General features: G+C 35.7%; 3 protein-coding genes across 4 annotated transcripts; 2 read left to right on the forward strand and 1 right to left on the reverse strand.

The window, feature by feature from the left end:
• The first annotated feature begins 2997 nt into the window (after positions 1–2997).
• Positions 2998–8692, forward strand: LOC141598853 (F-box protein CPR1-like). Of its 2 annotated transcripts, XM_074418659.1 has the most exons (3): positions 2998–6252; positions 6343–6472; positions 7547–8692. In XM_074418659.1, the coding sequence occupies exon 1, from the start codon at positions 3170–3172 to the stop codon at positions 4286–4288; it is 1119 nt and encodes a 372-aa protein (XP_074274760.1). In that variant the 5' UTR covers positions 2998–3169; the 3' UTR covers positions 4289–6252; positions 6343–6472; positions 7547–8692. The 2 variants fall into 2 exon arrangements, with proteins under 2 accessions (XP_074274760.1, XP_074274761.1); XM_074418660.1 differs by lacking the exons at positions 2998–6252; positions 6343–6472 and adding an exon at positions 6781–6921.
• A 3047-nt stretch (positions 8693–11739) lies between these two features.
• Positions 11740–12891, reverse strand: LOC141600505 (F-box/kelch-repeat protein At3g23880-like). The gene has a single exon (XM_074420746.1). The coding sequence runs from the start codon at positions 12889–12891 to the stop codon at positions 11740–11742; it is 1152 nt and encodes a 383-aa protein (XP_074276847.1).
• A 1493-nt stretch (positions 12892–14384) lies between these two features.
• LOC141600506 (RNA polymerase II C-terminal domain phosphatase-like 4) lies at positions 14385–15305 on the forward strand. The gene has a single exon (XM_074420747.1). It carries the CDS (start codon positions 14385–14387, stop codon positions 15303–15305), a length of 921 nt encoding a protein of 306 aa, XP_074276848.1.
• The last annotated feature ends 780 nt before the right edge of the window (positions 15306–16085 follow it).

Below are 16085 nucleotides of genomic sequence, written 5' to 3' on the forward strand. Positions count from 1 at the left end.
AATATATAAGAAAGTGGTTGGTAAAAACGGTGTAATAGAGGAGAGAATAACAAATAATTTTTTTTAAAATTAAATAAAAACACTAAATATGTCAAATAACAACAAATAATAAAAATCCACATGTATCCTTTTCTTCCATTATTGTGCCCTCTCCGTCACCATACTCTTCTCAAGCCCCAGAAATCTCATATCGTGCTCTATCACTCTCAACCATATCTGTCTCGGTCTCCCTCTACCCCAGGAACATTTTCTGTTCTCCAAGTCTCCAGCCTCCTAACTGGTGCGTCCATATATTTCCTTCTCAAATGGCCAAACCATCTTAATCGATTTTCCATCATCTTGTCCTCTATTGGCGCCACTTTTACCTTTTCCCTAATCACCTCATTCTTTAATCGATCTTTCCTTGTATGGCTGCACATCCACCTCAACACTACGCATCTCCGCCACACTCATCTTTTGAATGTGAATGTTTCATGGCCCAACACTCAGAACCGTAAAGTAAGGCAGGTCTAATTGTCGTGCGATAAAATTTTCCATTTAATCTTTGGGGCATATCTTTATCGCATAAAAACCCTGAAACACTCTTCCATAAAAACGGTCCCCCGTGATCCCCGAAAATTGACCAACGATCCCATGTGGTAGTGAAACTCGGTACATTATTGACCTTTTTTTTTGTATTTGCTTCTTCTACAAATCTACGACATCTCTCACCCCATTATGTACTACGTAGATGTTTTTTTCACCCATTTTATTACATATTACGGGGTTCGTGCTAAATTGATATGATAGAGTAAGTTACATTTTCCTTCTCTTAATTGTATTTTAATTTTTGTTAATCCAATCTCGATCCTTACTACATTTCTCGGGTATTCAACGATATTTTTAGAATTTCGAGTAATTTTATTTATTTAGCTAAATTATCGGCTTGATTTCAAGGTTTGTCAAATCGTATGTTTTTGTGCACTATTTCGTGTCATGAACAATTTGTTTGCATTGGTTGTCAAATTGAAATCTTGACTGATGCTCCGTCGTTTCAATTTTTTTGTTTTTCAAATTTTGATTTTAAGCAAATAATTTGGGATTTTAACTTTAAAACTCAGGTTTTAAGTTGCGCTTTTGTTAAAAGCTAACTAGCTCAAATGGAAGAGCATGTGTAATACACAAGGTGTGGGTTCGAATCCCGCGTTGGCTATGTGATATTTGGTGTTTGGCACCAGCAATAAACGCCTAAATTATCATCAATTATAATTTGTTTTTAGAAATAATGGTTGTTTACCTCTATCATTATACTTTTGGTTGAGAAATTAATTATAAGTTTAAGCTCAAGTTTGTGTTTAAAACCCTTGATTTTAGCTTGAAAGGTTGAAATATATAAGAGATCCAATTTTAAAATATTAATTTTAACTTAAAATTTTGTGTTTTTAAGTTCAAAATTCTGGATTTTACTTGAGAACTTGAAGTTTTAAGCTAAAAAGTCAGGAATCATAAGTATGACGTTTTTTATGTTTTAAGTTGAAACCCAAAGGTTTTAACAATGAAACTATTAGTTGATTATCTTGGATTCAATGTTTTCTTATGACACAGAAATTTCAATGTTAAATATAATAAAAAAAGTTGAAAACCCAATATTTTGTGCTTAAAAACCACATGTTAAGTTGAAAATCCAACATATAAAAGATAAATAAATATTAAAAACCCAAATTTTGAAGGTTAAAATGTAAATATTAATATTAGATAATTCACCTTTTAATTTGTAAATTATGTGCTTTTAACTTAATAACTAGACATTTTAATTTAATATCCAATATTTATAAGCCAAGTCATAAGTTTCACTTTTGTTCTTAATGAAATATCAAAATGTATCATGAAATTATGATTAAGTAACTTGTATGCTGAATAATCACCAAATCATGAACATGGTACAACATGGAGACTAATAGTTTAGGAGTGTCTAATGCCCCCTTGTTTACGTTGTAAACTTGTAACTAGTTAATATGTAAATGCACAATGTATGATCTCGTTTCATTTATAAAAGTTGATTGTTGTCAAAAAAAAAAAAAAATTGGAGACATGGAGTGGGACCCAAGTGAGATAAACTCATAATTTTCTATTTGGTCTAAGCCACATTTTCTTAATTACTTTCCCATAATTCTTTATTTTTGTTTTTTTTTTTTATCTCAACTCTTCTGTTAAACTAGTTTTTCTATAGGACGTCCTATAGGAGACTCTGAATAAAGGAATACAGTAAGCCTTGGGTTTTAGCCGTTAATTGATGATGATGATCCTGAACACATTTGAGATTAGGGCAGAGTATGGATCGGGTATTTGATCCAAAGTGCTAGTTCGGATCGGATATCCATATTAAAAATCCTGAAGTTAGATATCCAATATCCAAACCAAATGTTTCGGATATCCAATGTTCGGGTATCCAAAATAATCGGATCGGATGCGGATATCCATCGGATATCCATACTTTAGAATTTACTTTAAAATTAAGTTTGAAACACGATTATATTCATAGTCTTACATGATGATTTTCTTTAATATTCTTATTCCAATGTTCTCGACATAAAATTTAAGTACCACCTAGATATTTCGCTAATATTTTAAACATTAATTAAGTTGTATCAAATAAAATTTTATTTTCTCGAAATTATACTAGAAAACTATACTTTCGGATCGGATCGGATATCCAAATGTTTTAATTCTAATATCCATATCCAAACCAAAACCAAAGATTTCGGATCAGATATCCAAACCAAACTTCACTTTCGGATCAGATATCCAAACATTCGGATCAGATTCGGATCGGATATCGGATCAGTTTGGATAATCGGATTTTTTGCTCTGCCCTATTTGAGATAGTGAGATGGGATAAACCTAAACAAGCCGAAAAAACCCACAAAGTTGGTCTCCCAAAAAACCCGGTTCGCCGATTATCCAGACCTTCTCCACTTCCTTCACTAACCTAAACCCTTCTTCTTCCTTCTCTCTCAACATCTCTCTTTCTCTCTCTAAACTCAATAATATCCGCCATTGATTTCACTTCAATTTACCTTCCACAGCCGTCGCTCGCCTCCTTTCTCTATATATCGGTAATTTTTTTTGTTTTAATTCATACGGAGTATTATTTTTAATTTTAAATTGCTTGTAGTAATAGATTTCTTCAATGGCTTCCGAATCAATATTTCCGGATGAAATAATGATAGAAATACTATTAAGACTCCCAGTTAAATCAATTTTAAGATGCAAAACCCTATCAAAACATCATTATTCCCTAATTCATAGCCAATTCTTCATTCGTCGCCACCTCGCTCTCGGCCGACTCAACGACAAGTCGATTGTTAGTCCAATACAAGGCTCTGTACATTTATTCGATAGGAGAGGCCGCATTGAAATCTTAGAAGTCCCGTCTCCCTTCGCCGATGAGCCGCCAAATTACCATGGGCATGTAGCTTATGATCCAGTAGAAGGTCTCTACTTGGTTATTGAGCCAATGAAAGACCGCTTTGCTGTATGGAATCCGTCTACTAGGGAGCATTTACTTCTCCCTCCTGTTCCTTCTGAAGAAAACTCGAGTGATACTGGCATTCGTGATCTACAATGTTTTGCTTACGGGTTTGGGTATGATGACATTACAAATGATTACAAGTTTGTTTTAATTTCCGAGGATGTAGATGTAGTTGCGCCTAATGCCAAGTCGTTCAACATCTTCAGTGTTAGCAAAGGAGAATGGAGAAGTATTGAAGGGTGGTCTGGTGTAGTTCCTTTGCACATCAATTTTGGTATTGGAGTCTTTGTTCACGGTGCTTGTCATTGGGAATATGCGTCCTCTGGTCGCCCAGGATTTACCATTCTTGCTTTTGACATGCTGACTGAGTCGCATAGATTTATAGCATTGCCTACTGTAGGAGATGAATATGTTTGGTCCGATGCGTTTATTGTCTCCTTTAATGGGTGTCTAGGTTTGGTCAATGAACAAGTAGAAAATAGAGTAGAAAATAATATGACAGTACTAATTTCGTCTTTTGATGTGTGGGTTATGGCTGAGTATGGTGTTACAGAATCTTGGAAAATTCTACATCGAGTTTTGCTACCAGATGGGATTGGTGGTAGATATTTGGGGATTGTAAGGGGCCGGTTTTATATTACAAAAGGTGATGGGTGTATGGTCTCGTATGATCTCTATTCTAAGGATGAAGAACATTACGATATCTTGGATGATGTCTTTCGTAGCTTACTGCCTTACGAGGAATCTCTAGTACGCATCATTAAGTCAGTTTACTAAGCTCTAGATGTTTTGTTATTAATTTAAGATAATTGAACTTTTAATTGTTGTGATAATGTTTGATGTTAAGATAGATAGTTGATCAGTTGAAGCAAATTAAAACCGGCAATTGTAAGACGGTCTTATTTAAATGTCATGTTATTTAATATTGTTCCATAAAGCTCTTGTACCAGGGTTTAACCGAAGTATTTTGCACATCATTGGGTATGCTTTTGCGGTTGAGTAACAAGTGAGGGTCTAACCGAATTACTTTGCACATCGTTTAAAATTTCATTGATTGTTATACGACCATCAAGGGTTAGTTCGAGTGGTATGCTTTTCTAGTTGAGTAACAAATAAGGGTTTGATTGAAGTACTATTTTGCACTTCGTTGATTCGTTGATTAGAGATTTTAGAGAGCCATAAGCCAAACTTGATACGATTCTTCCGTTTTGGATGTTTGAATTTGTTTGTTATCGATATATTACATATTAGTCAATCAGAAAACAAAGGGATGTGAGTCTTTCACTTACATAAATCTTATGGAGTATAAGATAACGACTCTTCAAAATTAAGAATGACCACTTGTATAATTGTGATTTTATTATTACCGTCGATCTTGTACCGAGTTTCCCGAACACCCAACGTCATTGTTGGTTCATTTTCGGCGCTTGTAGGAGACCGATTTTGTGTAGGAGAGGGAGAGGCTGGTGTGGTTGGTTTATTATGTCCTCCGCTCTAAGGATGATGAATGTTACAGGATCTCTATGGCATACTCTGTTTTCTTTGAATATACTTGCACTTCATGAATGCTAACCCTCATTGTTAGCAAGAGGGTTATTAAATAATACTCCGTACTCCGTTTGCTTTGAATTTACGTTTACTTTATTCTGTGAGTGGACTGTTATGAGGGATATTCAACTTGTTGGTTTGTTTTTGCAAATTGCGTAAAAGTGAAATTTGTGAGTATTTGGCTGTACAAGCTAGGAGAAATTGGTAGTCTATTTGTGCAATTGTTTCTGCAAGTTGTGAGTTTTTGAATGTCAATTTTCAGTATGAGAGACGATAATCCATGTTTGTCTTCTAGTCTATTTGTGCTCACTCGATATATGTTGAAGCAGGGCAGTGACCCTTTAAAATTGTGTTTCCGTGATTGAACTGAATGAATACAAAAGTTACTGTATGTTGATGGGAACAATTGTTTGGGGTGGCTCCACAGGACAGAATCTGAATCAAGTGCTTCTTTCTTACGAATGATCTCTGTTCCAGATACTCCGTACTTGTTTCTTTCACCACTCCTGTACTGTATCTATTGCTATTAGGTGACTCTTGACCTGGCTGTTTACTGATAATATTTCCTGGTGGCACGCGTCTGTCTCCTGGCTTTATCGTCAACTGGCGTTTTGGTAAAGGGTCGCGTGTAAAGAGTTGGCCAGTGGCCATTGTTAGCTTTTTTATCGTTTTGGACTAATAGTTGGCTATTGTGATCCTCTTTATTTTTGGCTGGGGCCATGTGCTTTCTCTAAATCGGAACTTGTTTTTTCGTCTTCTTGTAGATAAAATTATACATGATAGTTTGAGAGCCTAATTATCCATATCTCATTTTTGTATATGGGCGTCACCCTCTTGGTGTCTTTTTGTACTGGCTGCTACCCCTTTGGCGTCTCTTAATTGATAAGAATATTATCATGATGATGATGATGATGATGATCTGAGGCTCTTAGCTTGATCTTATTGGTAGGACAGGTTTCACTCTGCAAGAATGTCCCTTGTACTTTTGTTTACATATGTATGCTTAATCTATTTTCCATTCTAGTACTTTTGTGTAGTTCCGGGATCAAGATCATCTCCTCTTTGCAGCATGTTATAGTGAATGATCACTTGCTTTCCATACTCTCGGGCATACCAGAGGGTCTCAGAAAGAAACCTGCTGTAGTTGTTACGACCTCCGGCTCTGCAGTTTCTAACCTCTATCCAGCTCAGCTGTAAGTTACTCTGTACATTTTTTTTTTTGTCTTCATCCTTCTACACAGAGCATGATTTAAACTATAGATTATGGTTGAATAAATTTTTAGGGGTTATAAGCGGTGTTAGGGAATGAAGCTCTTTCATGCATCGACTCAAGATTTTGTGCCGTTATTATTACTCACTGATAATCGTCCTTCTGCACTCCATGAGACACGGGCAATTCAGGGAATAGATCAGGTAAAACGGATTGTTAGTAGTTTCATGTCATTTTAATTTGAATATTAGCATTTGATATTTGATCCCAATAGTGCGCGGTGTCACAACTAATTAATAAGTGTCCAACAGATTAAAAAAGCAATAGACTTTAAAGCACATAGAAATTTATGTCCACTAGCCGAGAAAGGCCAAGCTAAGATACATCACTTCTCTAAAGTATTATAATTATATGTGTAAGGTGCTATTTCATTTTCAACCCACATAACAACTCCATTATTTCCAAAAAACATTATAAAAGTCATTTTCAGCCTCTCAATTCCATTAAAACCCAGAAGAGAAAGACTTTTAACAGTCCAAAATACGCCACCAAAAGCTTAAATTCCAGACCACAATATTTGTATAAGGGAGACGAGAACTTAACTTTCCCGATTCAAGCAAGTCAGAAGTGACTACTCGCTCTGATACCAAGTGTAAGTAATTTATTTAAACTTGATCACGTATATTCTCAATACCAAAATATCATAAAATAAATTCAATAGCGGAAGCAAAAATTAGAATTTAGATCGAGAATAATTAACTTATTAATTAATTTGCTTATTTTTCAGATATTCTGACAAAGATTAGTTAGTTAGCTGTTGTAATGAGGTTTTATACCTCTCAACAACAACAACAACATCAGAGCCTTAATCCCAAAATGATTTGGGGTCGGCTGACATGAATCATCCTTTAGAACCGTGTCGTATGATGAAACCAGTAGATTTTTGTATGGTCACGTCAATTTGTATGTGTTCTCCATGTTTTTTGTGTATTTGTTTGAACCAAATCTAAGGCTGTCTTCCTTGCCATTAAACATTCTTATACTTGTAATATATGGGACATCATAAATTCTTGTTTGAGACGAAAAATGTTCGTCTTAAACTTATAACAAGTTAAATAGTATAAATTAAACAAATGCAAATGTCTATCGGTTTCTTGTCATGATTTAGCCCTGCTATTTTTGATTTTTTTTAGTTAATTTCAGTTCAGTTCCTTTTCATTCACTTTGGTCAGACAATTTCAGTCGAAAAGAGCTTTATTATTGTTCCAAATTGACAGATCTGACAACAATGGCATGCTACATGCTCGAGTCCGACAAGCAATTCCTGTGTTGCAAAGATACACAAACTCTGGAGGTATATGAGATTGACAACCTTTACATTGCTCCTGTACGACAAAAGTATTGGACCCATGTAGAGACGGTCCAATCGGAAGAAGGGCAGGAATTTGAATTATTTAAAATTGGTGATGGCGAGATTATTGCAGGCTGTGAATTAGAAGCATTGATGAAAGATCTAATGTGTCTGGGAATGATGGTTAATCGTGAAGGACTTTGCTTTCTTAAGAATCCGCAGATTAACATTTTGGATCAATGTCAAGTTGAATATTACAGGATGTTTGATCTATTTGATTGGTCGAAGTACGATGTTAAGTCTAGGCTGAACACCAGGTGGGTTCGTAATGACATTGTGACAGGTCGTCCCATCTTGGAAATGTTGGGGAAGGATGCGGAATTAATAGAGAATAAGCGTCTGCATTTGGGGGAATTGGCGGAATTGAAGTGTAAGCATAGCCAGGATATAGAGGATTTGAAAGGTAACCATAGTAAGGATATCCATGAACTAGAGCAAAAACATTTGTCTAATTTTGCAGAATTTCAACTAAAAATAGATGAAGAACTGAAAGCAAAGCAAGCTGAAATAATGGAAATTTTGAAGGATTTTACTCCAAACTAGTGGGTTATTTACGAAGATCTAATCATGTTTATCACCTTGCACTTATTCCAGTTGATGACACACAAGCATGTCATTTTCCATCGGTAAAAGTGCGCAGCCCGTCTACTCTTCAATCAATTGACACTGACCGTTGGTGGCTGATTGGGGTCGAAGCTATATTCACTATCAAGAGGCCTTACGGAGCTGAGTCACGACGAAAAAACCGGTTACTGTATTATGATGGCGGGGATTACACAGTGTCGAAAGATTATGGTGTGACTTATCCTTCTTTTTGTGATAATGACAATGCTTTGGGCCTTGAAGATTTCGGTGTGTATCATCTTCTCGGTGTTGGTTTTAGGCTTGGGTTCCTCTGTATCAATTGAATTTCCAAGTATGTATCAATTTAATATTTCCAGATGAAATAATGATAGAAATACTACTAGAACTCCTTGTTAAATCTAATTTTAAGATGCAAAACCTTGTCAAAGCATTATTACTCCTTTATTCATAGTCAATACTTTATTCTTCGTCACCTTAAGTCCTTAACCTTGGTCAACTCAACGACAATCTCTACGACGTCGACCAGGCGATTGCAAGTCCAATATTAGCCTCTGTAATCCTTTCTGATCGGAGAGGCCATTTCAAGGCGTTGGAAGATTTATCTACCGTTTTCCAATACTCAGTCAAATTTCTTTAAGCATATAATTTGCGGTTCAGTGAATTGTCTCTACGGTGTGATCGATCCAATTTTGTCATTCATTGTTGTATTGAGTTTGGGTATGAATGTATGATGACACTAAGAATTTCGGGTCTTGACCATGGAAAAACGGGTCAAGTTAGGTTGGGTTTTCGGTTCAAGTCAGAACTTCACGGGTCTGTCCACGAGAGAAGGGCACCTTCAAATAAATAACTTCTCAGCTTGCTTACTACCTAGTTGGATCAAGACCTGGTAATATTGACTAGTGGTCCAAACTCCAAATGACCCAACTTAAATAACCCAACCCTATTAGATCTAAAATCCGTATTTGCTCTATTCAATATAACTCCGCCTAAATTATTATGGTTGTACAATAATTACTTGACCAGTACAACAATCTTCTCCAAATATATTAATGGTATCGTTATCCGATATTATATTGTTATACGACCACAATGTCTGAATGCTCCTGCAGTTCTGCCTATGGCGAAGACAGGTAAAGTGACAAAAGTAAAAATGTAAAAAAAAAAAATGCAAAAGAGTAAAATTTGTATGTGAAAAATACGACCCATCAAACGCCGCCTCAGTAAAGAATAAAAGATTACAGTAAGCCTTGGGCTTTAGCCGTTAATCGATGATGATCCTGAACACATTTTGGGCCGGAAAAGCTACAAAAATGGACTGTGATGGGATAAAACCCACAAAGTTGGTCTCCCAAAAAACCCGGTTCGCCGATTATCGAGACTTTCTCCTCTTCAGTCCTTCTCTCTCTACATCTCTCTTTCTCTCTCTAAACTGAATAATATCCGCCATTGATTTCACTTCACTTTACCTTCAAGGCTTCAACAGCCTTCGCTCGCCTCCTTTCTCTATCTATCGGTATTTTTTTTTTGTTTAAATTCATATTATTTTTGAATTTTAAATTGCTTGTTGTAATTTGTGCTCATATCTATTGATTTCATAATTGTGATTTCACTTCTAATTTCAGATTCCATATAATTGAAATTCGAGTCTACAATTATCTCCAAAATGGCGTCCGAATCAATATTTCCAGATGAAATAATGACTGAAATATTACTAAAACTCCCTGTTAAATCAATCTTACGATGCAAAACCCTATCAAAACATCATTATTCCCTAATTCGTAGCCAATTCTTCATTCGTCGCCACCTTACCCTCGGCCGACTCAACGACAAGTCGATTGTTACTCCAATACGAGGCTCGGTACGTTTATTCGATAGGAGAGGCCATATTGAGGTCTTAGAAGCCCCGTCTCCCTTCGCCGATGAACCGCCAAATTACAATGGCCATATAGTTTGCGATCCAGTGGAAGGTCTCTACTTGGTTATTGATTCAATGAAAAACCGCTTTGTGGTTTGGAATCCGTCTACTAGGGAGCATTTCCTTATCCCTCCGGTTCCTCCAGTTCACGATGATTTTGGCATTTGTGAAGGACCACGTTATGCTTACGGGTTTGGGTATGATGACATTACCAATGATTACAAGTTTGTTTTGATTTACGCGTCCTATTCTTCGCTTGATGCCAAGTTCAATATCTTCAATATTAGTAAGAGGGAATGGAGAAGTATTCAACAGTGGTCTGGTGTAGTCCCTGAGCACATCACATTTTGTACTCAAGTCTTTGTTCACGGTGCTTGTCATTGGGAATATGCGTCTTCTGGTCGTCCGGGATTTACCATTATTCTTGCTTTTGACATGGTGACCGAGACGCATAGATTCATAGCATTGCCTACTGTAGGAGATGAATATGCTTTGTCCAAGGGGTTTATTGTCACCTTTAATGGGTGTTTAGGTTTGGTGAAAGTACAAAGAGAAGATAATATGGCGATACTGCCTTCGACTTTTGATGTGTGGGTTATGGCTGAGTATGGTGTTACTGAATCTTGGAAAATTTTACATCGAGTTATGCTACCAGATGGGATCGGTGGTCTATATTTGGGGATTGTAAGGGGACGGTTTTATATTAGAAAAGATGACGGCGGTCCAGTCTCGTATGATCTCTATTCTAAGGATGAAGAAAGTTATGGTATCTTGGATGGTAACCTACTACTGCCTTATGAGGAATCTCTTGTACGCATAGTTGAGTCAGCTTAGTGATTATTAGTTTTGAGATAAATGTCCGTCCTTCCAATTGTTGGCGAAAAGAACAGGGCCTAGTACTACTCCGTAGTTTGCTTCATAGTATCGGGTTATGAGTTATTTTGGTTCTAATATGTGTATTAATCAGACTGTTTTCTGGAAGGAATCTTCATACTGGTTTTTCTAACATGCAATGTCTGATACGGAGTATATCTAATCGAAAATTGAATATTGGAATTTGTCTCAACCAAACACAAATTCTAATTCGGCCAACTTAGAAAGAAATTCGTCTTTAAGAATAAAAATTGCATCTTGTTCACTTAATTTTTTGCAGGGTGCAGGCTTTCATTAACGGAATTTCTCCTAAAGTACACTGTGTAGATGGCCGGAAGCATAGCAGGTTCCTATTGAAGATAGTTGTAGTAAATAAACAGCGAGATTAATTTGAAGTATGAAGGGTTGAAGTGAAAAGAGGTAAATTTATACACAGAAGAACACAATACGAGGTAAATTAATCTTACCGAAATTAATGATCCAATTAGCATTCAAAAATAAATGGGAAATACAAATGCATTCATCACCACCAATCAATTAATCTGACCAACTTGAAAAATCAACGGTAATTCTTATGTAAGACGGTCCACTTTTATAAACTTACTCCTCTATTAATAGCAGTAAAATGATAGCATACGGAAGGACAAACCTGCTAGAACACTGAGCAAACTGAGCATCAGGGACTATGACTCGACAATGCGGACAAGGGATTCCTCGTAAGGCACTATGTGACGAACGTTGTTATCTATAATATCATAACGTTCATCATTCTTGGAGCGGAGATTATACGAAACCAGACACCCCTCTTCTTCTGCGACATAAAACCGGTCCCCTATAAGCCCCAAAAACCGACCAACAATCCCAGGTGCTAGTGAAACTCGGTACAAGAATATCCATGATTCATTTACACCATACTCTCCCATGACCCATACATTGAAGCACCAAGACCTTTCCTTCGTATCCACTCCTGGGGAATTAATCAAAGCTAGACACCCATTCAACGTCACAATCGAATTGGTAGACCATACGTATTCATCAATTACGCTTTCAGGTAATGGAATGTTTCTATGTCTTTCCATAGACATATCGAATGCAAGAATCGTATACCCAGAAACAGTACCTTGTAGAGGGGGCGGACATACCCAATGACAACCCCCGCGAACAAAGACTCCAACATTAGATTCAATGTTCCAAGGATTTAAACTAATGATCTCCTCGTAATTTCTCCATTCGCGCTTACTCACATCAAAGATGTAAAAATACAGCTTGTTATCGAGCATATCTGAGATAAGCGCGTAAATTATAACAACCTTGTAATTATTTTCATTGCAATCGTGCCCAAACCCAAATGCTCGAATACAAAAATCATCAATCAGTCCGGCTTCTAGCCTAGTTTTTTTTCCAAAATAATTATTGTGTTCGGGATTAGGGAGGATAAAATGCTCCCTAGTAGCGGGATTCCATAATGCAATGCGGCGTCTAGAAGAGTTGTTATTTCTTTCTATCACACAGTAGAGACCATCTATAGGTCCACAAATGGATTGAATTTTATGATAATGGCCGTCAACATTCGATAACTCTTCAACGATGCAAGGTGTCCTCTCCAACACCTTGCCATGCCCTCCCCGCGCAAAGACATGTACAGAACCTAACACTGGACTCAGAAACGACCTGTTGAGTTTTCCAAGGCGAAGGTGTCGAAGAATAAAGCATTGGCCACGAATTAAAGAGTAATAATGCTTTGATGAGGCTTTGCATCTCAAAACTGATTTGACTGGCATTCTTACTAGAATTTCTACTACTAAATCTTCTGGAAAACATGTTTTGGTTGCCATTGGAATTTGGAAATGATTTAAGAAAGTGAACAGTAATTTAACGTGAACTGTGAAATGAAACAGGACAATTTATGCAGATATGAAAACGGCAACGTTTCCTTTTACCGAGGATGATACAATTCAAAGATGGAGTAAATGACAAGGAGTACAAATTAATCACAAAGCATTAAGGACAGCAACCGTCTGTATGCCCCTTGTGCATTGAGTTTTTGTACTCCACAAATATTTATGTGACGTGGCCTTACGTAAGTTTTATTGTAAAATGGATTTTCCTAATAGGAAAACTACTCTTACCCATTAATAGGGTTTGAATTTTGAAAGATCGAATTTTTATTACAGGAAGCATCTAGTTAATCTAAGTTATCTAACCTACCGTTATGGTCAGCAAAGGTGGAGTCGGAAGATGCTACAGTTACATCGTACGTAGCTTTTTCGGGTGGGGGTCTAGGGGTTAAAAATTACATGAAATTCCCAAGGAATTTACCTTCAAGCCTTCGCAAAAACAATATGGAAATATACCTAATGCACACCTTTAAACATATTACTCCCTCCATTTTTTAATATATGACGTTTTACTTTTTCGAGGCGAATCTTGGACTTTAATATTTACAAAAATATATTTAGTAAAAAATTATAAAAATTATACCCTTAAATTCCTTATGAAAAATTATTTCATATGAGTATATATATCACTATATTTAATCATATAATTTGAGAGATATTGAAGAGATAACTGTGTGTCTCGAAATGTGAAAAAGTCATATATAGAAAAATAGAGGGAGTATAATAATTCAATTCTAAAACATTCAAAGAGTTAATAAAGTTTTATATAATAAGAATAAAAAGCTGAAAAAATAATTTCAGGTTACTAAAAAACCTTTAAACATATTATAATAATAATTTAGTTAACATATTTGTTTATGTTGCATGTGAAAATATAATTGATAAATGATCTTCGTTTTTTTCCGATTATACTTCGTAATTTTGTATGACCGTATCTATTACATATAGATATTCATTTTATTTGTCACTCGGTAATAAAATACGAGTACATCACTTTAGGGACCAATCAATCATTCGTGACATTTAACAATTATCATCGTGTGATTGTAATTGTAAACAAAAAATCGTTTTACATTTTTTTTTCCAGGTAATTTCCTTATAACATTGTCCTAAAGTTAATCACTTAATTAGTTCGATTAATTATTAATTTGCGTTGGGAAATTTCAGACTTACTTGCTGTCGACGGTGCGTTAGTAGCAAGCTAAACAATTTTAAACCTACTAACAACAAATTACTACATCTTATCAATTTCGGAAACTTGTACACCTAAATCCTAATATGACTTCTATTCGACTTCCTTACATCATATGTATATATATAAAAATGAATTAATCCTTTCTCAATTAAAAAACATTGCAAAAACCCTACTTCACAATCACAATCACAATCACAAACATTGTATTACATTCATAATAACTTTCTACGTAATGATGAAACAAGAAGCCATGCAAGAGCAAAAGTGTCCTCGTCTCAAAATTCGAGTTAATATGACCAAAATTCTTTCCAAGATGGACCAGCTTCGAGATCAAGACTCACAAGCTGTTCTAGGGCAAAAGAAGTTGAATTTAATTCTCGACTTGGATAACACCCTCCTCCATGCAAAAAGAACTAAAAAACTCACCTTAGAAGACAAGCGACGAGTTAGGGACGACTCGTGTGAGCTGCACAAGGTTGAAGATGGATCAAAATTAGTCAAGTTACGGCCAGGTGTACGTGAGTTTCTCAAGAAAGCTAGTGATATGTTTGAGTTGTCTATCTATACTATGGGGACACGTGACTATGCTCATACTATGGCGGATTTGCTAGCTCTTGGATCGAACCAAGATGATGGTGGGTCCGTGTTTTGGAAGAAGATTATTAGTAGGGAGGATTGTACTCATGAGGGGCAGAAAGGGCTTGATATTGTGTTATTGGATAGACGCAACGTTTTGATCGTTGATGATAAGGAAGATGTTTGGGAGGAATCTTGTAGGGCTAATGTTATCAAGATTGCTCCTTATTGTTTCTTTGAAGACGAAAAAAGAAAAAGGGAAGTTGATAATGAGCTAATAGCAATGGATGATGAGCTTAAGAAGGTTTTGAGTACATTGAGTATGGTCCATCAAATGTTTTATGAAGATAATAATGGAGATGGAGAATACATGAAAAGAGATGTGAGACGGGTTCTTGAAAGAGTTCGCGATCATGAAGAACAAAAGAAGAAAGACGATGAAGAGTCAGCTCGACGTAAAAGGTTGGAAGAAGCGAAGGCTCGACGTTTAATCATAAGGTTTTGTGCGCCGGTAACAAAGAGGTGCAAGAGAGATGCAACGATGATGGCATCAGTTAACAGTTCTCAATATTTAGTCTAATTACAATATTTCTTGGAAGATTAAAGTTGTTAAAATATGATTGTTGATAGTCAAGTATTTCATTGTAATTAATTATTGTTGTTTTTCTTGTTTATAATTATATGTTAATTAATCTTTGAGTAAATTGAGTTATAAGTTGTAATTGTTGAAGCTCATAATTGCATTTGCAAGGTGTTTTCTAGGTCAAAAGAATTTTAATGATGAATTTTACGTATGCATGAAATCGTAATATGGCTCTGGTGGAGGAAAATAATACGGAGTACTCCGTATGTATGAGAATGAAGTCCCTTGATGTTATGGGATAATATTTGTTCATTTTATAAATCAAATTACTCGTATTATTTTATGAAATTTAGCTTAAATAACTAATCTTAGTTGACAAAATTATTTATGCATTTTTAGAAGATAGTCAACTTTTGCAAATCTAATAACTTGTAAAAAGATCACGTTTCTTCTTAAGTCTTAACTAAGAATGATGACTTGTTTTTCTCAAAAAAAAAAAAAAAAAATGATGACTTGTATAATTATGAACTTATTACTGTGTTACATTCGATCGTATACTGAGTTTCCCTAACACCAACGCCCTTGTTGATCGATTTTTGGGGGTTTAGGACCTATTTTGTGTAGAAGAAGAGTAAGGCGGTGTCGCAGTGGTAGAGATAGAAATTGACTCCAAGCAGGGACAAAAATCTCAATAAAGGCGAATGGGTAAATGGTTTAAAGGAAACTCGAAAAAATTGGAAAATTTTAAATATCTAATTTCTTTGTAATTTTCAACCG

This window comes from Silene latifolia, chromosome 9 (assembly GCF_048544455.1).
Source record: "Silene latifolia isolate original U9 population chromosome 9, ASM4854445v1, whole genome shotgun sequence".
In the NCBI taxonomy this organism is placed as follows: Eukaryota; Viridiplantae; Streptophyta; class Magnoliopsida; order Caryophyllales; family Caryophyllaceae; genus Silene; species Silene latifolia.

What these genes read in the sequence shown, in the direction of transcription:
- LOC141598853 (XM_074418659.1), top strand. Translation starts at nt 3,170, where the DNA reads ATGGCTTCCGAATCAATATTTCCGGATGAAATAATGATAGAAATACTA.
- LOC141600506 (XM_074420747.1), top strand. Translation starts at nt 14,385, where the DNA reads ATGAAACAAGAAGCCATGCAAGAGCAAAAGTGTCCTCGTCTCAAAATT.
- LOC141600505 (XM_074420746.1), bottom strand. Translation starts at nt 12,891, where the DNA reads ATGGCAACCAAAACATGTTTTCCAGAAGATTTAGTAGTAGAAATTCTA.